Consider the following 27,467-nt stretch of genomic DNA (forward strand, 5'->3'; position numbering starts at 1 on the left):
AAAAAAACATTTAATAAAAAAAAACAAATTAAGGGTTAAAGGTCACTGCAGGAAAACATTTATTTCTTTTTGCTCCACATTGTAAGCACTGCAAACATGTTTTCACCCGCTCTCCTCATTTAGAGCGCAAGTTGTTTGCAGCCACTCTCTTTAATTTACATGAAACATGAAATAGTTCTTTGCTCGCTGGAACGGTGATTACAGCATTCGAATGAATCCTTCCCAGTGCTACAGTGTTTACCCTCCATCGCCTACAGACTCCTCCATGTAACACAGGGACACCGATAGATGGAGCTGTGGGTTTGAGGAGGAATGAAAGAGGAGGAGGAGGAGGTGGTGAGCAGAGGAGAGGAGAGGGGGGTGACTTTCTCAACACTTGAAGTTGAGACAGAAGCGTGGAAAAGCCACTGTTTCTAAATCTATGGGGCAACTCATTAGCGGCACTGTACCCACTGATGTCCCTGCGTTCATAACCGTGTGTGTTTACATTCAAGGGAGTGAAATGGAGGCTTTGTGCTACACAGACTATCACTGCGTGTCCCTGAAGACTGTGTCGCCATTAAGTTAATGATGGCTTCTTGATGATTCAGGGGGAAAATAAGTGTTTTTCTTAGGTAGTGGTCACTTTACTTAAAGGGATGGGGAGACATCTCCAGAAACATCTCTTGGGACCACTATGTTTGTGTGCGCGTGAGGATGTTTGTGTGCTGATTTGCGCGTGACAGCACGTGTTGGCGTGCGTGCTCGTGCACTTGTGTGTGTTTGCATGTGTGTGCGTGTCTGTCAGGTTTCCTGCTGCGTGGTGCGGCTGGGAGCCCTAGCGAGGGTAAAATTCCATTCTCTCGGCGGAGCAGCATTCTGCATGAGCCAATTCCCAGGAGACACTGCTCTGCATGTCCTCCAGACAGCCAAGCTGAGGCACAGGCTCAGGCTCGCTTATTAACTGACCTGAGGGGGGGGCGGCGGTGGTGGTGGTGGTGGTGAAGGGAGGGAGGGAGGGAGGGAGGGAGGAGGGGGGCAGAGATGGAGAATGGAGGAGGAGGAGGAGAGGAGGGGGGGAGGGTGAGCCCAGGGAGGCAGGAGGAGGCGGTGGGTGAGGAGGGAGAGGGGGAGGTGGTGTTGGGAATTATGGGTTTGTGTGTGCGTGTGTGTGTGCGTGGGAGTGTGCGCGAGTCTGAGTGTGATCAGGGGTGATGGGTTGTGTGTGAGCGTGCATGTGTGTGTGTGTGTGTGTGTGTGTGTGTGTGTGTGTTTGTGTGTCAGAGGCAGAACTGGTTGAAAATATTAACTCTTTGCTCGCTGAGCTGCTTCACTGTGAAAATTCAGCATAAGAAAAGAAGAATGTGGATGTCTAACAAGCTGCACTGTGTGTTTGTATCCTTGTATTCACAAGGACGTGTTACCACCTTATTAAAAGGGGCTGCAGGTTTCACAAAAGCCTGGTTAAACACTTTAAATATGCATGTTTGCCATTTTCTGAACTTGTAACCATGTAATTTTACCAGCTGCAAAATTGTGTTCTCTCCATTATTTTCTTCAGCATCTTTGTCTGTGTTTGGTAGCCATAAGCTCCATAATGGCTTTGTGTCATGTCACTACACCACCAGAGTTCAGGATATTGGTGCAAATATGATTCAATACTCCACCTTTGCACATGCAGGCTATTTCTGAAATAGAACTAAAAACCTTCACTTCCTGTATTAATCTATTTACACTAATTCATCATCCCTGTGTGCAAATATTAGTTTGTAGTTTTGCATGTCTTCCCATAATTGCTTGACACGACTGTAAGACTCATTTGTCACCGGTATGAGGAAATAGCATAATTGAAAAGTGCTTTTCAATTACAATTTGTTTAACTTAAATAATGAAAAAAATATGGTGCTTCAAAGTTTTACTTCTTTTTTTTATTATTATTATTATTCCATCCAGCAGCGAAGAGGAAAGAGGGAGAAAAAAAATCACTCACGGCAAAATGCAAATGAGCCTGGAAGCTATTACGATGCTAATGAGATTCCACCATAGAAGTTGCTGCTCCGGCATCCGGGGTATATTTCATCCATATTTGGAAAACAGTTGTGTGCTCAAAATAGGGGACACACTTCCCAGTGTTCACAGTCACGTTGGCAAGTTTTCACTTTCAGGGGGGGGGGGGGGTCCACAAACAGCTTGAATCTGGTCAGAGTTGGGCAGGAGAAGGCTTTACTTTCTTAGTTTAACTGAGCTGAAACTGAAACTGCAGCCTACAGTGATTTATTGCAGTCTTACCATTGTGTTGCACTATGAAATTCTGTTCTATTTTTAGTAGTTCTGTCTCCCTTGTCATTCACCAGCAAGCTCCTTTTTATTAATATCACAAACTCTTCCTCCTCAAATATTCTACATGTTGGCACATGTTTCACTCAAAAAAAAAGCAAATGAGTGTGATTGTTTACACCAGCAGCAGCTACATCAAAAACAACTTTATATTTTCACGCTCTGCTGTGAAACAGGATAAGATGTGTTACGGGTTCTTCCGAACAGGAGCGGCATTGGTGCGTTCAGGTGCAAAACCTGTAGCACGGCTGCTAGGGTGTGTAGTTTGTGCGCTAAGGCAGGTAGGTAGGGAGATAGGGTACGTTACCATAGTAACACCAAGAGGGAACCCAGCAGAAGCAGAGTGTCTATATGTGTCCTGACCCATTTCCATTCTCATCCACAAGTGTTTTGTCTCCCTCACCTTGCTGTTTCACAACTAAAAGCACCTCTTCTTCTTCATCTTTGATACATTTGCTGCATTTAACAAATGGTCGAGGCTTGAAAAATTCAGCAAACACAGGCAGGATAAAACACTACAAACTCTCAAGGTACATTCGGTTTCCTATTCAGCTCAGTTCAAGTGAATTCAACTTTTTTGTCCCCTGAGGGTAAAAAATCCCAGTATGAACAGGCATAAAACATAAATACACAAAAGTGTGTGAAACAAAAGTAGATGACACTGAAATCACAAACTAAGAACATTTCTTTTTATTGAACTGCACTAAAATAAGCACTGCTCCACAAAGACAACCCACACTAGAGTAAGCTAATTAATAGCATGCAAAATAAAAGAGTTCCTCACACTGTTAGACTTGCCATTTAGCGAACTAAACACAACATGGCGATGAAGGTCAGAACACTCTCCACCTCCAGTTAAAATGATCATTCAAATTAGTTCAGTAAGAGATCATTAATGGACATCACGTAAAACAGCATTAATTGGTTAAGCATCATTCTTAAGATAATGAAGTACTGTACATGATGTACAATGGTCAGCACTGGAGAGTAATACCAGAAATACTCTAAATTTATTTCACAGTGCACCGCAGAGAAGTTGAGACCATGACTGATCAATAACAGGGTCAAAGTGATAAAAGTCAGCACGAGTTTTTACTTTTATAAGGTTATCATGGTTCAAACATGAATGTGGTGAGTGGGATATCTGTTTCAGTCATGCTCTTTTTTTACGTCTTTGACTCCTAAACCAGTCAGTGATTTAGGTGATTCATTCTTAAAAATATTTAAAGAATAGAATTGGCATTATTCTATATTTTACTTATTGTCATTAAATATTTTCACTATATTTTACGTACTATCTCATGAAAAATTAAAAAAAAAACTGTTAGTCTGTCATTCAGTACTTCCTGTCTTCCCTACCACATCTCTAGCTCTGAGCCCATTCAGTCAAGATGTAAATCTTTAAAAACATGTGACGAATATATTGGTGCATATCTTTAAAACACGTTCCTCAAAAAGCTGAGCACTTTTCGAGTTTTCAGCAAACATTACTCAAACAGGAGTACATTTTTGGGGACTACTTTCATCTGCAGATTAATACCCATCACTGAGCATTCATGGAAGCAGGACGATGTACCGTATGTGGTACTGAGTCAAAATAAACTACTGTACAGTGTGTGTGTTCATGGTACTTGAGGAACATGTCACCCAGTGAAACGGTGAGGCTCACTGAGTATATTTAATAGTTTTGGGACAACAGTAAAGGTCTGTGGCAGATGAATATCAGGCTTTGGCAACATAGACAATACTTGACAATAGCAAACATATATTATGATATAATATGTCACTGAATATCATTAAACGTGTCCTTTACCGAATATGTTAAGTGATCAGTGGGTGAATTTCATATCACACTGTTGTTACTTGACAATTACTTAACCTAACATCTTCCTGGTGAAATTTTGTATGATTTTGATTCTATGTTTTGAGTGTAATTTGGTTTTTTTGGTTTTGTTTTTTGTTTTTTTTGTGCATTAAACATCAGGAAGAAGAGCCAAAAGAAAATATTCCTGTCTGATCAGGTTGTGTTCATAAAGAGACACTATGTTGTGCATTACACAAATCAGTAGGCAGCACAACCTCAACATGTAGGTCCCGTTTACGATCACATGTACAATACATCCAAGTTCATATTGCAATCTGTTAAATGAGCTGTTCACTTCAATGTACTGTATTGCAGCCACACTCGAGTGGTAAGCGCTTTAGGCGAGCAACCAAATCCTGTTAGAAATGTCAATTGAAAAGGTCTTGAGATATTAAAAATGTAGTTTTTAATTAAAGGTTTATTAATAGATTTTTCAAACTTTTTTTTTTTAATTACCCGACCGGATGCCTGAGGCATTTGGATTACAACTTTTATCTCACTCGATTCAGACTGCCTCTCCCCATTCAGCCATTTTGGATTAAAAGTCAGACTTCATAAATGCTGTTCATTAATTCCCAGTGCGGGCAGTTAATGTGAGATTCAGTTGCAACGTTACGGCTGGTCTGAGTGTCTGTTTATTTTTAGATTCTTGTGGCTACTTTGCAGCCCAGGCCTAATCTGTCACGGAGGAGTACATGGAGGAAATCTTAATCGGTGTGCCAAAAAAAGATTTTCAATGCACGCTGGTGTGTCTGGTTTGGAAATTCAACATGTTAGTAACACATACTGTCACAGTAAATGATGTTATTGACATGTGTTGCATGAAGCATAGTGTAAAATTGTTGAAATAAATTAGGAGCAGTCTGTGCTTTGCTGTTTGCATACAGCGTCATTACCGTTATGTTGCAAGTCCATGTGTTTTATTATGCAAACTAGTTATGATGTGAATTATAGGTAACTAGAAAGCAAACTAAAGCATACAAATGTGTTCAGAAATATTTTCTAGCCACAGGTTTATGAATGCCTACTAAATATATTCATGTTCATTCAATAATAAGTATACAAACAAGAAAATCAGATCAAAATGAGTCATGGCCAATTTGTGAGATCTGATGATGCATAATATAATATAATCATTACTGGATTACCCCAATTCACCCCAATTAAAAACCTGCAGGTGGATACAACAGGTTCAGGCATGTCCTCTGAGGGTTATCCAAAGTCATTCTGGGAAATGTAGGCAGTCACTAACTGAAGTAGAAGTAGAAATTGCCACCATCATCGCAACGTAACACCTGGATGAATCTGAACTTCGATTATCGGTGTGATATTAGTCTTGATCATCTTTTGGTGATTATGAGTCTGTTGTGGTGTAAAACATACGAGGTGTAAAGGGAAAATTGTTTATATTTGAGCTTTATTGTCACTTGTCAATCATTGTCCCTCATTAAAATTTGGATTTTGGTAGGTGGTACTCGTTTCTTTCCATGATCAGCCATAGTGGCCTCTTGCTAACTGCAAGGTTCTCATATCAAAACTGCTTTGCCACGGTGTCAGCGAATCTCTATCAAGAGGTAAAGTCGCTCCCGTTCTGCTGTCCCCCATGGCACCTTATTTTTAAAAATCTATGTACGACAGTCAACAGCAAGAGACCCTTTGAATTGTGCCATGAATTACACATATGATGTTTGTGAATATATATCACGACAAAAAGTTCCGTTTTAAAAAATTAAGTGTAAAAATATTATGTAGAATTTTTATGCAATTATATGCTTTCAGCCCATTCATAATGTGTCTAAGGGTGTAATCTGTGGACGACTATTAGCATTGTTGTGCATTGCTGTCTGCCAGGAGTGGATCTTCTGTGGTTGCATGGGGTGTGCTTTGAACGCAGAGAGAACTTTCAAGCCTTCAAGTGTGTCCTTGGAGAAGACAGTTCTGCAGCAATATGCACCTTTGAGGCAAGAACATACATGTGTGTATGAGTCACAACAATGTTTTGCAGACTACTGTTACAATTAATTTGTTTCCGTTTGCATGGGAAAATGTTCCTGAACAACACTTAATAGACTAATGTTTTCATGTTGTTAGCTTAGCTGTCTGTCTGGTTTAGCTAAAGTTAGCATTGACACATTCAATGTTATAGTTGCTGACGAGTTAACTAGCTATTTTTCAGGTTAAGGCACGAATCTCCGTTTTTGTGCACTGTTTTGCAACATGACTTAATAGTACAAGAAATTTGTTGCTTTTCACTGTGTTTGTAATTTAGACTACTTTTGATAGTATTTTATGTATTTAGCCCTGCGATTCATATACATTAACCATCGACTGTATATAAATGTGGACATCATGATAGCTTCCCAAAGGTGAAGTCAAAACATCTCAATCACGCCCTAGTGGCTGGCTGAAGTATAAGTCATAAGTCCCACCCCCTCCATATTAGCGGATGGAACATGAGCCAAACTTAAAAAATCAAAGTACACATCAAATAAATTTTTCATTTTAGGTAGTTCTTATCATGCTGATGTCTGCTCATTTTTCTGATAAGTTTGTTTTTAATTTGTTATTTGTTGATATAGCTGTGACAGCTGCTCTCAAACCTCCGTCACTCTACCGCGCAGACTCTGGCTCCAAATGACATCACACAAGCAAGATGGTAGCTCTTGGAAAGGAGATATTTTGGCTTTGCTTTTGGATAGCGGTAGGAAGTGGAGACGTGTTATCCATATTTATATACAGTCAATGGCATTAACTTACATTAGCTAGCTAGCTAGGTGGAAGCTCCATCTAACTTAACTAACATTAGCTAGCCAGCCAGTTCCATCAAACCCAACCTGTGGACAATCATTGCTTTATTACAAATTAAGGCTCATAACTTTGTTCTTTTGTTTAAGGTCTTAGTTTGTGTACACTGAATTAACAGTAGCTACAAGTAGTCATTTGCTTTTTCATTGTATGTGTGTAGCAGCTAGTTCTCTAGCTAGCTAGCTATTTAATTTTACAGGCAACTTAGCTTACCCAAGTGTTTGTTGTGCTATGTTAATTCAACATTAAAAGTTAAGGAAAGTATCATTTTCAACCACTTAAATTGAAGTTGGGCATTATAAAATAATAATTGCTTTGTATGTGTTCTCAGGGTAGACTTAACTAAAAATGAAATGGAAAAAATGAGATATTCAAGACTTCTTCATCAACAAGAAATCTCAGGCTGGCTCAGAACAAGGACAGTACAGGTCAGGCTGAGAGCACTGAAAGCAACAGTGAAGGTCAGGGTCAGCCTGAGCACAGCCACAGACCTTCACATGTTGAACAAAACTCCCAAGGCCGGGTGACCTCGAGGGGAAAATACAGATATGAAGAAAATGATTTAAAATGTAGTTGTATTTATACCACATATTATATAATTTGTTGTTCTGCAGGATTTTACAGTTGTAAGTGACTAAATTATCTACTTTTAATTACTAAATTAAACTGATAGCATTGTGCACTGCGCAGTTTTATAATAGTATGCCTTTGTAAAACATCTGCACTTTATGCTATATTTTAAAAAGTATAATTTAATTAATTAAATTCAAAATATAGTCAATGAAGTGTTAACTATGTCAGTTAATACTTTTAAATGCACCCAGGGAGGAGACCACTGACCCTTATGATGACTATGCAGAATCAGACGACAGCAGCAGCAGCAGGAACCTCCCAGTTCAACCAGTGCCTACATTTGCTGCAACTAAAGGTCCCCAAGGTAAAATATTAATCCACTCAAAGTGTTAATTACCCACCATGTAGCAATATGTGAATTGCTAACCCTTGATTATCATTATTAAAAAATTATAGCAATAAATATTGCGAAATGTGAAAATTGACAGTGCTGTAAATAGTGTGATTTTTGCACAATACATTGCACCCACTTCATCTGCCTTGGGCTACTGTTGGTGAACTTACTAATTGCACATAAGAGCCAGATCCTATCATAAACAAGGGGACATGTCCATCAGCATTTTAATGTTGACAGTGCAAAATGAAAAAGGTCATATGCACCTTCCTTACAAGGTGAAAGGGTTAATGTAGCTAACAAAAGCATGATGAAATTACTGTGTGTTACTACAATACAACTGTGCAACATAAGAAAAGTAATTGTTTACACTTAAGTAGTCTAAATATTGAAGAGAGATGTCAGTGGCAGCCTTCATTTTTGTTGTCACTGTTGGGTGAAACCCCCCCAGTTTAACTGTCGTTCCCCCTGTGCCCCCCACCTGAAAATAATCTGGATCCGCCCATGCTGTCTGCCACAATGGTTTTTTTGATGATACCACTGTATGGCACCAAAATCAGAAATGTTTAAATCCATCATATTGTGGCTTTAAGTCTTGTGGTTCTACTGTACCAGTCACAGTAACCAGTAGTGGTTTAAAGGGGACATTCTATGCTTTTTGTGATTTTCTGTTATTTATATACTGTTATGATGTTGGATATCTATGGTAAACATGGTCAATGCTCCAAGACTTGAGACTAATGTATGTAGAAATACTGCCTGCAAGTCAAAAGCCCAGGCTTCAACCTGCTGTCGCAAACTGTTGGTTTGTGACGTTTTTTTCTACCTTGCAGATGAGCTGATGTTGGCTTGTTGCGCATGCCCATAAACAGCTGTCCTCTCTGCAGCCTTTGTTGCTAAGGTTGTAAATAGGGTTTTTCCACATGTTGTTTTTGCGTTGTCCACTCTCATATTTTGGGTCAGATTCCGGCTCGAACATGTACGGATGTATTTGAGAAGTTGACATTTCAAGTAACGAACGAAATCCTACCACTATAGTTTGTTTCATGGTGTGTTGACGTAGCCTCCAGAGTTGGTGGAGGTCTCGTGAGGGGGGCGGCTTCTGGGAACTGTCCAATCATAACAGAATGGGCTCAGTGGGAGGGGGGGCCTTAAAGACACAGGAGCTAAAACTGCCTGTTTCAGACAGAGGCTGAACTGAGGGGCTGCGTAAAGGGTCAGTATAAGACAAATAAGGAGTTTTTTAAACTGTATATCATGCGAAGATATTCCAGTAGAGTCCCAGATTAAAAATATAGACCTGGTAATATGCATAATATGTTCCCTTTAAGGTAAAAACCGAGAACTGCAGAAACCTTTGTTGCATGTCACTCTCCGTCTCTCTCTCCCCTCATTTCCTGTCATCACTCTGTTGTTATGTGTCCAATAAAGGCGTTAAATGCCCCCCAAAATAAGTAAAACATTCACTGAAAATCTTTTAGATTTGGCTGTTAAGATTCAGAATGATTCACCCGTCACTGCAGCAGACAAAGCAGCAAGTATCCCCACACCCTCCTTTAATCATAAATTATGCCACTTGGTGCATAACTAGCCAGGTACTAAGATTCTGTCATTAGCAGCATTGACCGGAGGCAACACAATCAATACAATATTATGAAATCATGTTACACATAAAATGGACTGTTTATGAGCGCAACCTCATCAGCGGCGTTGTTCAGCATCTGTGTGCTCTCATCTGTGACCTTGAGACTTTAGATGTGGCTCAGGAGGGAAACATTTTAAACTTACTGATAATTTATTTTTTTTAGACCGGCAAATCCAACCACGGTCAGTCGACCAGTTTATTTTTCATTTCAGTTCAGAGTTAAAACATACTGGTTTTAAATGTTAGCTCTTTACCTTTTTTTTTTCAAGGCAAAGTTCCTGATTTAAAAAAACAAACATGAAAGTTATTTGTTTCAATAGATGACCTGATGTCTTTGTGTTACTGCGTCCAATGCAAGAGTCAGCCTGCTGCAAGAATACTAATATCTCTTGTTAGCACTGAAGATATTTGACCCTAAGCTGCCACAGACTTTCACCTCTTTTTTTTTAGGATTTAACTGTGTTTGAACGCACAAAAAGAGTCAAAACATGACCAATAGCAATATTTTTGTAATGTAATGCACCACATTTTCTTAAATACAACATAGTGCTGATATGACACAAACTGTTTAGTGATTGTTGTTAAAACTATTGAGCCCATATGCTGTATATCACATTACATATCAAACATTGCAGCTGATTTGTGTAGCCTATATGATCTGTTTTGGCACTGAAACATCTCCTCATTAAAGCCTCTGAAATGCTCAGAATATGGTGTTAATTCTTGATATAAAATATGTTTGGATTTTAGTGTTTTCACATATAAAATATAATGACATTCTTTATAATTAGTGCATCTATGGACATCTGGACAGGGGAAAACAGAGCACAAGTTTAGTTGACACACACATGCACACAGAGATCTTACTTGAACTTTGCAAGAGTGCAAAACTGAGTGTAGGTCTTGAGGGAACAGGAAACGACTTCCCTCCTCCCCCTTCAATTCTGCCCCCCTCCCCTCCCCTCCTCCCCCCGTCCCTCCCTCCCTCCTCTGCCTCCTCTCCCCTCCCTCTTCCTCCTCCTCCTCCTCCTCCTCCTCCACCACGCTATAGCAGCGAACTAGGCAGGCCAACTTGCAGAGTGCAGCTCAGCCTCGACAGCGGCTGCTTCCCACTGGGGGTCTTCGGAGAGCATCGCACTTCCATGTGCGCTGCTGTGCCCACTGGATGTTGAAATCGCGCCGTGCGCCTCGCCAGGAGCCACCATGTCCAACCCAACCCACGACCCGTTCTACTCATCTCCGTTCGGACCCTTCTATAGGAGACACTCGCCCTACATGGTCCAACCCGAGTATCGGATCTACGAGATGAACAAGCGGCTGCAGACGCGCACAGAGGTGAGCCGACCGGAGATAACCGCCGCACGGTCCCGTTTAGGTCGCGGTACCGGTAGGAGGGTAGCGGGCTGTGGAAGTCCGGTACCGGGAGGAGGGAGGGGGGTGTGGAGGCTGGACAGGGAAGCTCGGGTCGGTATGAAGGTCCGTCAATCAGGAGATATGGATGTGATGCCAAAGTGCCAAACATTCCTGAGGTGAAAGTAAACAGGCTTCTCTGTGTGGACTTCGCTGCAAGAAATATCCAGTCTTTGAAGTGATCTGTTTCAGTGAGGAGACTTTGAATTTAAATTTAGGTGTTAAAGTAAAAAATAAAAGATGATATCTGGAAGAGATGATTTCACGTGGCCAATTAACTTGTTTAAAATTCGTCACTTGAGATGACTCGAGTGTCAGTACCAACTCTGATACAAGTGACTCACCTGAAGTAAGCATCACTTGTTAAGACAGTTTCATAATTAGGTGAAACTTGTCATTAAAGAAATATTTTAATCAAGATTTTAAGACTCTTAACTGCACTATAATTAGGATGAACATTTTGTTTTTTTTTTTTTAATTTTTTTTAATTTGACATATTTATAAAGAAAGTTAGCCTGTGTGTAACCATAACCAAGTGTTGGATTGAAAAAAAATGCCTGAAAGAAGTCTGAAAGACTATTCAGGTCTAACCAGGCTGCAGAGACTGAGGCAAAGTAGCCTTTTCACGTGCATTTGATTAATTTGCATATATTTACATATTGTTGGTTTTTACATATTTGCATGCTGGGTTTGCTCTGTTAAAAACTGCAACAGCTCAAACCACACAAGCCCATCAAGAATGTAGAGAGTTTGCCCTCTCCAGTGAAGAGTTTGCGGTGTAACTGTTAAGGCTGCCTGACCTATGATTCATCACTCTTTCTGTACATGAAGTTTTCTCAATGAAAGTGACCCTGATTGCAAATGAAGATGATCATATAATTGCATAAGGTTGAATTAATTTCATGTCATTTTCCTGATAGTAGTGTGCTAAGCGAGTGTGGCGTAGTGTCATTCAGAGTGAACCTTTGGTGATCCCGCAGTGAATTATACATAGCAAGCATCTGTCTCCAGCATCTGCTCACAAATGTGTAAATCTGCAGATAAAAAGTTCATCCAGCATGTCAAGTTCTCCTCGCGAGGTATCTTCACAGAGATGGAGAGCAGATAAAATGCATCTTGTGGCAGCTGAAGTCTTCACTTTTTGAACTATAACATGTAAGGGCTGCAACGAAGGATTATTTTTTTCATTATTGCTCAATCTACTGGCTTTTTCTTGATCGACTGATTAATTGTTTGGTCTATAAAATGTCAACAAATGCAAGTTATCCCATGAAGACTTCTTAAAATGTCTTGCTTTTTTTTGACAAACTGTCCAAAACCCAAAGATATTCAGTTTACTATCGCAAAAGAGTTAAAAAACAACAACAAAAAAACAGGGCATATTCAGCAAAATAGTGAATTTAACCATTTTTACTTCAAAAATGACTTAAACGATGATTTTCCTCACAAAATAAGTGCCAGTTAATCTTCTATCAATCCACTAATTGATTAACCTACTAATTATTTTAGCTCTAAGTATATAATATTGTAAATAATGTGACCTTTGGTTGCTGTTGGAGGCTGTAATTTGATTCCCTCTGAGATACAGTTTTAAGATAAATAAGATAAATTTGTCCTTTAAATGATTTCATGTGAAAATTTTTGCTGTCGTTTTGGAAATCTTATTTTTTTTAAAGACCTCAGACCTCAGCTGAGTTACTGCAGCAGCTTGCAGATGCTGACTTGCGAGGAACTTGCAACTTTAAGCAGACCAAGGCAATGTTGCTGAGATGCAACGGCCCGGTCTGATGCATTATTCATGTGGAGTGGTCCAAGCCCCAGTGGACCTCAACTCTCGTACCACACATACCCAGACACCAAGTGCAATCACGATGCACACACAAACTCACACGCATGCGCGCGTACTGTATGTATCTGTGCACACAGATATGGCATGACATGCACATGTGTTAATGTACTTCCAGACATATACGGCACAAAAGAAACGGCAATTGATAATATACGTAGATGATATGAGCACACAAACATCGGTTTGTTTGTCCTGTCATCTTCTTAGACTAAATTATATAATTGCCTATTAATATAATTTGTTTTTTGTTTCCGTCGGTGTTCACAGCATCCTCATTCTCCTCTTCGTTTCCTTTCTTTACCGTCTTCAGTGTATAATATGTCTTCTCTTTAGTGATGTGGTTATTGTTTGATTAAAATGCAGGTGGTGAGCATAATGAGGAAGAAGTAGTGTCTTAGAGCGGGAAATAAATGCCTCGAGTTTTGCAGTTTGTTTGCATCCAGATGTGCCATACAGCTCAGTTCAGGCTTTTAACGAAATTATATAGTAATTATCCTCATGAATGCAAAACTGTAGCCATCAATTTACACAAACCTAATGCATGGGAAAACATATCTGAGGCAAAGAAAAAGGTTGTAATAGAAAACTCCCTTTGCAGAGCTACTGTATAGGATGTCTTTGTCTGTTCAGTCTAACTAATACAGAGGAGGAAAACACTGTACATGCTTCATGAAAGAGACGCTGAGGCTGTTTACTTCCTGTTAAGCAAGGTTAGCCGGCTGGTCCCTTAATGATGATGTGCGGCTGAAGGGTCGTCGTGCTGATTCTTTCATCCCTGAGCTGCTGCTCTGTCCATCTCTCCTGCAAGATGACTTAAAAATTCAGCACACATTTAAAACATGACTGTGTCAGTATCAGTGCAGGGTCAGGCCGGCGTTGTTTCAAAACAGGAAGTTTGCCATGTTCCTCGCAAAAAAAAAAAAAAAAAAAATCTGGATTCCATTAGAAGAAAAGAGCTGAATTGTCCTGCTGGATAGTTTCTTGAATATTTCATCAAGGTTTTGCTGCTAGCAGCTGTTGCAGATCCATATCCTTTTGTGTTTCATGGAAGTATCAATTTGACAAACTCAGTTTTGAAGATATATTACAGTCTTAACCCTTGTGCTGTGTTGACATTGGCTTTACTTCCTCATTGCTTGGGGTCAAACAGACCACACTGCTGTATGTGTAAAAATAGTAATCATGACTACAAACTTCTGACCTTATTAAGACCAAACATGTACAGTAAAGTCATCATAAATTATTGTTATGACACCAAATAAGGAAATATTTTATGTTCTATATGTTTTATGAGCTATGCATGAACAAATCTATAATTTTGTTTGCTGAAAAGTCATTTACAGACAAAGAAATGTGCAGTATTTTGTCCTACATAGTGATGTTACTCATATTTGGAGTCAATCGGACCTCAGAGAAGTTAACTTTCTGTTAGACATCTTATGAACAAACTGTCATAAAACCCAAATAACAGAAATAAAAATTGACTTATTTGGGACTTGAGAGGGTTAGTGCTGAATAATAAGTACTGTCAACACCAATCACAGATATAGAGCGTATTAAAATATATTGTTTTCAGCCCTGTAATGCATCACTTTCTGTGGTGGACGTTTGAAATATGTCAGATAAAAAATCGTGTTTATAAACAATTCTCATAAAATTAGGAAAAGTCATGAAGTAACAAGCTGAAAAAACTATGTTAAGTATGTTTTTTAGCCGTTAAAACGGGCTCTGGGACATCAGACATTAGGAGCCTGGGCTTTTATCATCGTTATCTTCTCAAAAATTGGCTTTAAACATACAGCAGCAAGACTGAAAGTATATTTAACTGACCCAAAGAAATATGATATAAAGTGTTTCTGTTATGTTTGCGTGTTAAGAGATACATTGAAGCCTCTCTTTGACTAAATTTGTTGCAACATTTTGTTTATCCAGTCAAAAATGATTTCAAGCTTGTAAACAGCAGTCTTGTCAGAATTACCACCCAAGTAAAGATGCTAAATATGGTGAAAAGATTGCCATTGTTAAGGATAAGAATAGCTCCGAGCGTACTTAACATCGTGCTTGCTTGCAGGCCATTGAAGCAAAATGACTCACTAGTTTTCATTCTCGTCATTCGGAGCTGTTTTTAACGGGGGGGGGGGAACTGACTAAGCCTCGGTATGAAACCACCTTTTATAGAAGTGTTGAAGGAGTCGACTGAAGTCACTCCTCTGTTAGAAATTCTTCCATTTGTCTTATTCATGAGTGTGCTTTTGAATTTGCTTGGCTGGTGGTGCAACTGCCGCTCGCACTGGCAGGCACAGGACTCAAGGACTTGACACTTGGAGGAGACTTACTTACCCCGAGAGGAAGCTATAGTCTTCGCGAGTATAAGTCACATCTATAGCGAAAGCTTTACGCTGCTAATCCCCCAGGAGTGAAATAACACGTTGTTAGAATTAGACAGAGACATGTTATTCTGTTTTTATCCTTTTAACATCTCACATGCGCTGTTGTTCCATAACCTGGAACTTTAAATGGATAATGTTTGCAGCGTTATAGTCTGTTAAAATCATTTTAAAAGGCAGAGAAATTACCTTTACAAGGAAAAATCCACCCCCTCAGATGCTGCTGTGCCATTATATACAGTTAATAGTCCATTTTGGGGATGTTCAGCACATTCAGTTCAATTGTTTTATGTTGTTTTTCTCATCTGTCTGTTTCCTTCAGCACCTCAGAATGAAAAACTGAAGTGTTTTCTTTGAGGTGTGGGGTGTATGTGTAGGTGGAGAGTGCTATATTGTAGAGCTGCAACTAAGGATTATTCTCATTATCAATTGATTAACCAATCTCAGAAAATAGTGAAAATTGTCTATCCCTGTTTCCCAGTCCGAAGTGACGTCTTCAAATGACTTATTTTGTCCGACCGACAGTCGAAAAACCCAAAGATATTCAGTTTATAATGACATAAAACAGTGAAAAGCAGCAAATACTCACATTGGAGAAGCTTTAACGATAGAATAGTTGGAGTTTTTGCTTCAAAAATAAAAGACAAACGATTAACCGATTGTCAAAATTATTTCTGAAAAATTTTCCGGAGAACGATTAATCAACTAATCATTTGAGATCTACGACAGTGATGATGATATCAAGGCTGTAACCAACAATTATTCTCATGAACGATCCATCTGCAGATTACTTTCTAGATTAATCAGTGGTCAATAAAATGGGAGAAAATACTGAAAGGTCACAATATTTCACAATGACAGTTTCCTAAAGCCTGCATCTTTAAATCTTTTGTTTTGTGCAAACAGCAGTCCAAACCCAAAGACGTAAAGTTTAGTATCACATAAGATGAAGAAAAGCAGCAAATCCCTAACCACCGAGAAGCTGAAACCAGAGAAGGTTTGGCATTTTTATTTGAAAAAATGACTCAAATGATTAATCAATGATTAGAATAGTTGCTGAGTCTTTTCTCTGTTGATTGAATAATTAATTTGTTGTTTCAGCTCCTGATGATATAAAACTATGTAGGGAAATTACAGTTTCTACCTCTGTGAAAAGTGTATTCTGACACTATGATGTTTATGATTTCTGCCCTCCAATTCCATAATAGATAGAAATATCTAGACATGACCTCATGTTGTCATGAGGTTAACAAAGCAAATAGTTTTATCTTTAGGTGGGTCTCTTCCTCTAAAGCACACCGAGGGATGGTTTCTTGTTCCTTTCTCAGTAACAATCTTTTCACCTGCCATGCACCCAAAAGCACACATGGAAATAAGGCAGAATAAAAACCTAACAATACAACAAGTCCTGTGTGTTTGTCTGGAATCAGCACTCACCTTTGAACTGATGAGTGTGCTGCAGCTTAAACAGTCCTGCTCCTGTGATGACTCGGGGTCTGTTTCTATCCCAACCTTATTACCTGCGCCATTCATACTTATTACCTGCCTGGCTGTATTTCTGCACCAGGCTGACTGCTATCCCATTACCTTCATTTTACACAATGTGAACCCGCTGTGACCTGGCAATCTAAACAGGCTTTGATGTGGATTTGATGCTATGCATACGGTGTGACCACATTGTTTCTGTGCTGTCGCTTGGGGGGCACTGGCCTCGGCGTACGGAGGCAGCTGCGATGATTTGTGGGGGAATTTGACACTTAAGCGTATGCAAATGAGGCAGCGGATTAACATTCAGAGGAGGAGCTTGGTCGACCTCAGCCGGTGTAAGGCCATTAGCATAGAAGACATTAATATTCAGTGGAAGAGAGCGGGGACACAGAATAATACTGTAAGTAAAACTACAACACAGAGGGTGAAACAGAGGGAAAACAAAAGCATTTTAATGGAGGCGCCATAATAATTCTCAAAGGGCTGCGTTCAGAAACCTCTCCGCTGCTGCTGACAGTGGGTCTAATGATCACACTCTTCCTCAGTGGACAGACATGTAATAACAGTGATTGGCAGGACATTCATTGGATTCTTGTGTCTATTGCACATAGTTAGTCTCATTCTCATTATTCAAATGGACCCACAGACCTGACTCATTGGCTCTACTGTGGAACTGGAGTAACTGGAGTGTTCATTATGGCAAAATCCCTTGTTCCTGTCAGGGGCAAAGTGGATCTGTTCCCATCAGCACTATGTGTCAGATTGACATGAATAGGCTTATGATGTAGAGGTCAAGTTGGCTCCAAGCTGTAAGGTTCACAGAGAGGGATTAAGATGAGCCACCAAGAACACACCAGGAGATTTCTTTTGGTGAGATTCAAAGGAAGTTTTTAGTTCACAAGACATTTAAGCTGTAACTAATGATTGTTTTCATTTTCGATTAATCGGAAGATTATTTTATAAGTCAAGTTTTTGGTCTATAAAATGTCAGAAAACAGTGAATATTGCTTATCCAAACTTCTAAGAGCTCAAAGTGACATCTTCACACAGCTTGTTTTGTCCAATCAACAGTCCAAAACACAAAGATATTCAATTTACTATCATATAAAACAAAGAAAAGTAGAAAATCTTCACATCTGAGGAGCTGGAGCCAGCAGAAAAGAGGGTGAAATGATTAATTGATAACAATCTTTGCTGATTCTCATTCTGTCTGTCTATCCACTAATCAATTAATAGACTAATGGTTTCGGCTCTACAAGCAATCATAGCGAGTATTTTCAAGCCACATCTCATGTTAAAAACAACAACATTTCATGCAACTGTTTGATGAGCTTTCAACAACGACAACAACAACAGGAACGAGTCTCTCACACTTCCCATTTTGTTGCTGTAGTTTTCCCTGATTCACCCAGATATGGTTCTTCTTCTCCTCCTGAAGTATGAAGTGACAAATAAGAGTGATATTCAAACTTAAACGGAAGCATGCAGATATTTTGCATTTCTTATGCCTTTTAAACATCACTGTCCAGCTGTGTTAGCAAATGTGAATGTGCTACAAAAGTATTATCAGCAAAATGTACATTACTGTAAGTATCAAAAGTTAAGGTATTTGTTGGGCAGAATGGTCCATTTCAGAGTGTTATATTATTATAAATTGTGACTTGTCAGGCTGGAACTAATTTTAAATACTGTTGGATAGTATAATCTGTCTTGATGCATCATATTTTATAAGTTGATGATATGCTTTGTATGGAAGATTTGAATCTGCAACGCTATCAGATACATGTAGTGGAGTAAAGAGTACAATATAGAGCTGCAGCCATCAGTCAATTGACAAAAAATTAATCACCAACTATTTTGGTAATCGATTCATCATTTTGAGTAATTTTTTAAGAAAAAATACAAAAATGATCTTGTTCCAGCGTCTTAAATGTGAATATTCTCCTGTTTCTTTAGTCCTCTATGATAGTAAATTGAATATCTTTGAGTTATGGACCGTTGATCGAGACAAAATGAGACATTTGGAGTTGCACCTTGAGCTTTGAGAGCTTTCGGTGACATTTTTTAGACCAAGCGATTAATCGATTAATCAATTAATCAAGAAATTGACACATTAATTGATAATGAAAAGAATCATTAGTTGTAGCCCTAGCACAGTATTGGCCTTTGAAATGTGATGGAGTATGAAGTTGTACCTCAAAATTGTACTCAAGTACAGTGCTTTTATAAACTTACTTAGTTACTTTGCACCATTGTTTTCCCATCATGCAAAACATTTCATAAAATTCACGACACGAAACTCCAACTGAACTGAGAAACATTTCAGCTTTTTTTTTTTTTTTTTTTACCCATCTGTTTGTTAACACTGACATTTTTTGCAGCGTGTGCCTGTGAAACTGGCTGAAAGTAATTACCAGAAAGGTGTTGAACATCACGGTGCCCTTATCTGAACCATTACTGTTGGATTGATCTACCATCAGGGAAAACAAGCCACTGTAGGTATCACTGAACAGGCTTAGAGTGTCTCACAACTGAGTTTTAATCACTTTTTCAATCAAGTAAAACTGAAGGAAATGCTTTTAAATCAATTATTTAAAAAGCATATTTTAGTTGGTGTCAAAGGGCAGCATTTATTTTTATATTGTACATGTTATTTATACTTTTTTGCATTCAAAACCAGACTCAGTGATGCTGGAAATATTCACAGCTGATTTATGAATTACTTAGTATTGATTGGGCAGTATAGATTTTAATATTACATATGCAATTATCAAATATATTTTACATTTAATGAGAAATTAAACCACAGAAACAATGGAGAATAAGTCCTAAATAACTCTATAACATTTGTTCCTGTATTTACTTGGCTCAGGACTGACTGAACAGCCTTATTATTTATTTCTCTATCAACCGAGTCTCCAATATGTGCTGTCATTATGACTCACAGCCTTATTGACAATGAAAAGACATCTGCTTTTGTGGAAATGTTGCTCGGAGCTCTTACATTAAAAACAAAAAAACATTTTACATTTTCATAATGCTGCCAGTCAGTGAAAGCAGTGAATCACATTAGCTTCTGCTTAACTCCCTGCCTACATACCCTCGCTAAATTAAAGAATAATACTGCTAAAAGGTGAGCAGACAGGCTGATAGTTTTGAAAAGAAAGAAAAAAAAGTAACTTTATCCTCAGAAAACTGTGGTCATGACTGTTAACTTAGCTGAATAGCTTTCACCTAGTTTTCATTTTATTCCTTAGAAAGCTTCTCTTTGGTGTATAATTACTGAGCAGAGACAGAAAGGACAAAATCTTACATGAGGGTCAGTTTACCATCTAGGAAAACTGCATATTCTGTGCAAGTTAACATACAACTTAACTTTGCAGCTAAAACACTATCCAAGTTATTCCAAGTCACTTGTGACAGTAATTAACATCTGTTTATACAGACCACAGTGACAAATATCCAGATTTTTTTTGTTTTTTTAAAATCTCAGGGGTGAAACAAGTTTGTTTTCCTGCGCACATTACAGGTAGAGTTACAAGTCATACAGGTCACAGCAGACAACATCTGAAAAATACACAAACACATAAAGGAACATGTATTCAAGGAGGACGATATTGTTGCTCTGGAGCCTGCCTAGACTGAATTAAAAAACAATGTATTTTATACAATTGATCCATTAATAAATAAAAGGCTTACTTTAAGCGATGCACCTGAAAACGTGGCCAATAAAACAAGCAATAAATATGAAATGAAACAATACATATTAAATTAAACCTTACAAATGATGCCAAAAATACGAGTACACAAGTATCATCTGTCATTCAAAAGTTGTGGGTGCAAAACACCTCAATCATACTGCGGAGCGTCTAACTGGTCACTCAATACACTTTGAGATGACCTTGAAACAGAAGTATGGTTACAACGCTTCTTCTACCTCCGAAACCTAATCTAGTCAAACCTATTATAGGATCGGCCTTCAGAAATCAAATATTTATTTCAAATCTGACATTCATCTGTGTTATAAGCTCTGTTTTTCCCTCCAATATGCAAGTAATGGGGTTATATTTGCAGGTGTTAGGTTCAGAATTGGTATAACCGAGAGTAACTTTAGGATGCTGTCATTTCATGAGGTTTTATACATTAAAATCAAATATACTTTTGCATTTATTGGAGTCTTTTCAATTGCTGAACATCTTAGTTTTCTGTATATTGCTTTCTAATTAAAATATTTACACAGCAATCACCTATTTTTACAATGCCTTTAAAGAGTTTTAACACAAAATATAAAATATATACATAAAATAATTATATAATGGCACATTGAAACATGATACCATTATACTATATCGTAGCGACATTAAAGATATATAAACAGGTTTGGAATTAATCTATTTGATCATGTATATTTTATAAGTCTCTTTTTACTGTGTTGGTTCAGTAATATCATACTGTACATGGGATGCTCTGAGAGGATGTTCCCAGAAAATCATATGAAGAAAGAAAAGAAAAGAAAAAAAAAAAAAAAGACCTCTGCTCTGGTCAAACAATAAGCGTCAGTCACATCCAGCAGGATGCTCGGACAATAGACCCACCTTTTTCCTGGCCCTTTCCCATGGTTCCTTCCAGGCTGCACTGTCGCTCAGATAACAGAGGAGACAGACGGGGCCTGTAGTCTGTCTATGTCCTGTTGTTCTCTCTCCCCCGATGTGGTTAGAGAGGCCGTCCCATAACGGAGAGGTCACAGGTTGGATCCTCGCAAACAGCCGTCTGTGTGTCCCGCGACAACCTTGGGTCACGTTGAAGGGTCTTTAAGTGAGACGCTGCCTTGTGGATTGTTTGCACTTATTCAAAACTAGTTATGTATCCTCAGATATAAAACATGGTGCCCACAACTGCGGGTTTAAAAATAGCAAATAGGTTCCTAAATTGTACTGCAGCTCTCTATGGCAGAGCTCTGTTTTGGAGCAAGACTTGTTTGAAGGATTGTGTGCTTCTGGCCAACCCTGATAGGGATTGTATCGGGATGTACTGTCTCCATATTTTCCAATGTTTGTTTTCTAATGAAGTAATGACAAACTGCTGACATTTTTGGAACATTTTTAGTTAAATTTGCACTTGTTTGATGTCCTTAGATGACATTCTGAATCAGCTGTCATCCTACATTTTTGCTCTGCCCACCTCTACTCTGTTTCACCTGCACAAGGTTGTGTGCAGACTCATAGTTAGCTGGTTGAAGGAGATTTTAATTAGCTTTTTTGGCTGCCACTTAGCCAACTCTTGTAGAAAGCAGTGTAACTCTTGTTTTATGCTGAAAAATATTCAACCCAATGATATTTCATCATTATGTGGTTAAAAAAAAAAAAAAACCCATGTTGCTTTATCACCCTGCACCAGATACAGTGAACACGGGGGAGACACAGAGTGCTTCAAGTTAGTTACACCAGGAGCCAGCTACTGCTCTCTGCTGCTTTCTGGGCGTTTCATCATTTTGCTGATCAGCTGTTTGACTCTGATGTAGTTTACTGTTTTTCCTGTGAGATGAACTCGAACTATTCTGCATAAATAGGGAATGGACTACAGAATATCATTGGCCGGGACAGTTTTTTTTTCTCATTTACTTATTTATTTTTTGTGTGCATTTAGTCAGAACACTTGCTGAGCATGTTTTTGGTTTTTTTAGCAACTGTTCGGTCCAGGCTGGGATATGAATTCACAGCCAGAGATCCAGCCTCTAGGCCAGAATTTATGTTTTGTCCGTGCTCCTGTTGCTGGTTTGAATTTTCCAAATACCAATCAGGATTTAGCAACATTTAAATCAAAACGTGATGAGAGTTGTTGGGGTTGTCTGCCTCTGTCACCAGGCCACTGTCAATCAGATCTGATCAAATCACTCCCATACAGTCCTGAAGAAGATAGATTGGAAGGCGGAGACGGAGTTTTTGAGTGTTTAACTCTTATAGAACAATATCTATGGAGGTTTTTTTCAAACTTTGATTGACTTTGTTGCTTTGATTAATATGTATTATATTTATAGAGAAATATAGAGACTTTTCATGTATTTCAACGTAGTAAGAAACAGTAACTGCCATATACGGTTGCAATGCACAATCAGATACTCAAAAAATTGAAATGTAGACTGTATTTTGGTTTTTGACAGTTAAGTAGTAGAGTTAAAGTCATTTAAAACACCTTCTTATCCAAGATATTTACTCTACTTGTTAATTTATCATGTTATTAAAAATTTTTTGAAGATTTTGCTTAGTTTCAGAAATATATAATTAAAAAAATGTATACAACAACCATACATAAATCTATAAAGTTGTGATAATTAGCAAAGCAAATTTAATTATGATTTTAAAAAAATATTAAGAACCACTGACAAAGTTCTTGATCTTGAGTATTCTTTATAAGCTCTGACCATGTGGATTATAAATAAACCACCACTGTATTCTGTAATGTCCTTTGTGTTCAGCTCTCCTCAGCTCGTCACATTGATCACACTAACGAGCGACAGGTGAGGGTGCACATTAACAAGACTTAACCACGGTGACATTAAAACACAGCACATTCGCTTAAACTGAACAATATCTGTGGATTTGATGAGATCCAGTATCGATCGAGTTTTTTCTTAGGCGGTGGGAGGAAGTGTAGCGTGTGTTGATTTTTTATTGGTCTAATTAGCGCAGTAGTGGGGGAATACAGGTTAGGTTGGGTGTTGGCAGTGTGTCTGAGCGAGAATCCACATCCTCACTTCCCTTTTTTCTTTTAATTTCTCATGGGTGCTGCAAATAATTTTACTTATCTGCTTTGTCATTCGAGCATTTTATTGTTGTTATTGTGTTACCATTTTCTTACCTATTGATGTTTGTTGTCACTTAACATGATGCCCTGAGGGGTGTTTCATAAAGGTCTGTCTTTACCCTGTTCAAGGTGGGAATGTTGTGCCTCACCGTTCTGTATAAAGGGTACAAAACAGGGAATTCGGGGGTATTGTTGTTCCGCCATTAAGCCGGCAGCAAAGGTAGTCACATAGCTGGATCGACGTCTGTGTAAAAGGGGCAGTCAGCATGGCGAGTCTACACACACTAGACGTGCTGTTGTGTTACACGTCATGCCTCTGATTTTGGAAAACCGGCATGCTATCTAAAATCACACACATGGGCTGGCATTGTGCTGGCTTTGTTTGGCATAATGACAGGGCTGCTTTATGGCAATATTTTTGCGGGATCTCTGAATAAAAGGGGCTTTAAATAAACTGAACCAGGATTAAACTGTGTCATAAAGACAAAAAAAATACATATCATCAGACTAATTCAAGTCTGGTTCAAGAACAGACTTTGCAAAACAGACCCAAGACATCAAGCACAGATCACATAAAGTCTCAGTGGAGTATAAAATATTACAGTAGAAATGTTGGAACCACTGCAGATAAAAAAGCAAAAGAGAACCTCTGGTAAACTCAGGCACAAACACAACTCCATTACAGTTGGGGAAAGATGTTTGGGGTTAAAACTACTACTTCATTAAGGTCAAGGAACAACTGCAGTCATGGTTAAAAGAAACTAACAATGACTGTTGGAAGGAAACAAACAGTGGTCTCTCGTGTTTAAGTCCGACCTCCCATCCAGTCACCCTGACCTCCTCCCTCTGTGGAGTTTGCGGCTCTATGATAATGTCACCTGACTTTCTCCTTTCCTCCCGACGGGCACTGAATAGCAGGAAAATTAAATTTCTCAAAATGGAAAGTTCTCTATCAGTTGGATTATGTTACTTGGGTTTGTACAGATGACACGACAGCCTCCATACTGTATGGTGAAAACATTATTTAAATACATTCAGATTGGCTGTCTGCATTTCTTGTATTTTTAATTGAAAAGATTTCTGCGTGTCTTTTTTATTCAATTTTTTGTTTGTCTCCATTTAGATGAGATGATTTTTAAGCAGCTGAGGTGTTTATATAACCTTAACACATTTCAGTTTTTACTTCAAATAGCTTGATTTGTCCAAACAGTCCAATACCTGAAGATGTTTAATTTACTTTGATATAAAACACACAAAAGCGGCAAATTCTCACATTTATGAAGCTGATTCTGTTTGGCATTTTTGCTTAATAAATTACTTAATTGATTAATTACTTATTAAAGATGATGTTGATTGATTTTCTGTCAAAGTAATACATTAATTGTTTCCGCTCAGAATATGTGTTGAACATAAATTTGTAGTGAAATTCATTTTTAGGATCTTAGCTAATGCCTTCAGCAGGTGTCACTTGCAGTGATTGTTCTGTATTTTGCTCAAGGGCACTTCAGCAGGACAATGGTTATTGCCATAATGGAGATCAATCCTAACCTGACACACCAGATGGTTTGTTACACAGAACCATCTGACAAGTCATCCTTGGAAACTGTTTGGAAAAGGGCAGGCACTTTCAAAAATTACTTGGCAGGTGATTGGATGAACCATCTGTCTATCACCGTCTATCACTGTCTTACCTTACAAGGCAGCTTCATTTGTGCGAGAATCCTCATTGGATGCCGATTTGTCCGAACCGGACAAAAGCGCATAAATTGAAGCTTGACAAGATGGATTCTCACGTCATCTTGTGATGTCGTGATCTCACAAATCCAGTCGCCTCGCATGGTAAGATCAATCTTGCGACCATTTAAAAGCCAGTATCTCTAATGACTTGGCCACCTTGCTATCCCAGCAGTTTTGAACACTGCAGCAGCTTGTAGCAGCTCCTCTCCATGTGTGTTTCTTGCATTAAAACAGGAGACAAATGACTTTTGTATATTAACCCCCGAACCTAAATCTATACCGTAACACAAACAGTGTCTGAACCGGTTTTGTGACTGCTGCTTGTAACTTCTGACACTAAAAAAAGAGAGAGAATGGGAACCATGCCAAAGTAAATTGGAAGACATGTAATTAAACACGGGAACTTCTTCACTCACTTCATTTATAGGGAGAAAGTTCATTCCTGGTAAATGTGCAGAGGCTGTTCAAGGGCAATGGCTTTTTTCCCCTCACTGCATTCATTTCTCTTCATTTGCATAATGCTTGGCTGGTGGCTGTAAGGTGGCCAAAAGCAGCAACATGTTACAGTAAGTTTTGCATCATATAAAAACGATTAAGACCCAAGAGGGTAAACCTGTGTTGGTATCACTGACTCTGACATGATTAAAGCGATGTTGTCTATGCAGTCTAAAGGAGTGGTTCTTATACTTTGTCATCCTAAGCACCCTTTAATGGATACAGTACCTGCTTGGTAAGGGTTTGTCCTGCAGACCACCAAGTGTGGGGATGTATTTTGCACAGTATTCACAGCACGGAGAAAACAGAGAAACCTCAAAGCCAAATCAATCTTATGTTTGATAGGAGCAATGTCTCAATGTCTCTCTAACTTTGATTAATGTAGTGATTATTTTTTAAGTAACTGATTATTTGCTTAATCTATAAAATGTCAAAAAATAATCAAAATTGGCAATGACGTAGTTCTAGAGTTCAAGATGATCACATTGCTTTTTTTGTTTGACCAACAGCCCCCAAACCCAAAAGGTATTCAAATTACAATGATTTATAATAGCAGCAAAAACACCAAATTCTCAACTGTGAAAAGCTGAATTCAGCAATGATGACTTTTTTCACTTGATAAATAACTTAAATGATCAATTATTCAGTTTGTTGTTGATTCATTTTCTGTTGATCAACTAATTGTTGAATTAAATGAGTGGTTTTAGCACTAATGTAGTAAATTAAATACTAAAAGTTATATAAAACTTATATTAAAATGTGAATACTTAGATCACAGACATTTCAGATGTGAAATGTCCCCCTGTAGAATTGCAGCCACAAAAATCAAGATAATCGAAATTGTGCAGCTGAAGTGCAACTTTCTCTGAGACTTCAATTTAAAAACGTTCTTCTGTCAATGGCCTTCAGACAATCAAACAAAGGCTATCTTGCTAAAGATCCTTTCTAAACATCCAGAGTCTTTGCTTCTGTTAAGTTGCTCTGCTCCCCCATAACCTGAAGATGTTTGAATCTTTGGCAACAGTAAAACTTTCTTGGCTCACCAGTCAGCCGGGCCACATGCTATTCAGAATCAGAAAAACTTGATTAATTTCCCTGTGGGGATCAAAGTTTTTCTGATTCTGATTCAGGAGCTGAATGGGGTTTCAGACATTGGTAATTCTCCAAGGTCAGGCGCCAGACACGCCTACACTTCTTGGAGGCTTTTCTGCCACAAGACGCTGGAAGCAACAGCAAAAAAAAAAAAAATATATATATATAAATAAAAATACAGACTAAGAAACGCTTGCTGGAAAATGGTTCATGTTAAACATAGCAACATTAGTGGATTATGGAGTGTTAGAAAGAAAGAAAAAGAAAACTGAGGTCTTCTTTTATGCTGCTGTGTGGTTTGTGAATGCACATAATTTCTTTACAGTAAATAAAGATGTATGCAGTGTACATACTGTACAGCATACTGTATGTGTGAGTATATTTGTGTGTAGATGCATATGTACAGCACACAGGAGCGTTGTTGTGCGTTTTCATACACGGTTTGTGTTTTCTGTTACCACATTGTTTCATCTGCTTATATCCTGTATGGAAGTTTCTATATGCGAGGACTTAACCCTCAGCTCTGTTGCTATTTACAGAGGATCCTCCCTATGCTGTCCCTCCAATCCTCTGGATTTCCTGTAAATCCCCAGGGCCTGGCCAGCGCT

General features: G+C 38.6%; 1 protein-coding gene across 13 annotated transcripts in view; it reads left to right on the forward strand.

Annotated features, from left to right (window-relative positions):
• Positions 1 to 6,844: 6,844 nt before the first annotated feature.
• The window catches only part of ldb2a (LIM domain binding 2a), a 100,665-nt gene continuing 80,042 nt past the window's right edge, over positions 6,845 to 27,467 (forward strand). For 4 of the 13 annotated variants that reach the window (XM_042419701.1, XM_042419704.1, XM_042419710.1 and 1 more), the window contains exons 1-2: positions 7,728 to 7,922; positions 10,649 to 10,932. In XM_042419701.1, the coding sequence (XP_042275635.1) occupies positions 10,801 to 10,932 (132 nt within the window). In that variant the 5' untranslated portion in view covers positions 7,728 to 7,922; positions 10,649 to 10,800. Of the gene's footprint in view, positions 6,882 to 7,316; positions 7,923 to 10,648; positions 10,933 to 27,467 lie in introns of those variants that run through there. The other 9 variants (XM_042419705.1, XM_042419713.1, XM_042419700.1 and 6 more) reach the window with 7 other exon arrangements.

Source organism: Thunnus maccoyii, chromosome 8 (assembly GCF_910596095.1).
Source record: "Thunnus maccoyii chromosome 8, fThuMac1.1, whole genome shotgun sequence".
NCBI classification, from domain to species: domain Eukaryota; kingdom Metazoa; phylum Chordata; class Actinopteri; order Scombriformes; family Scombridae; genus Thunnus; species Thunnus maccoyii.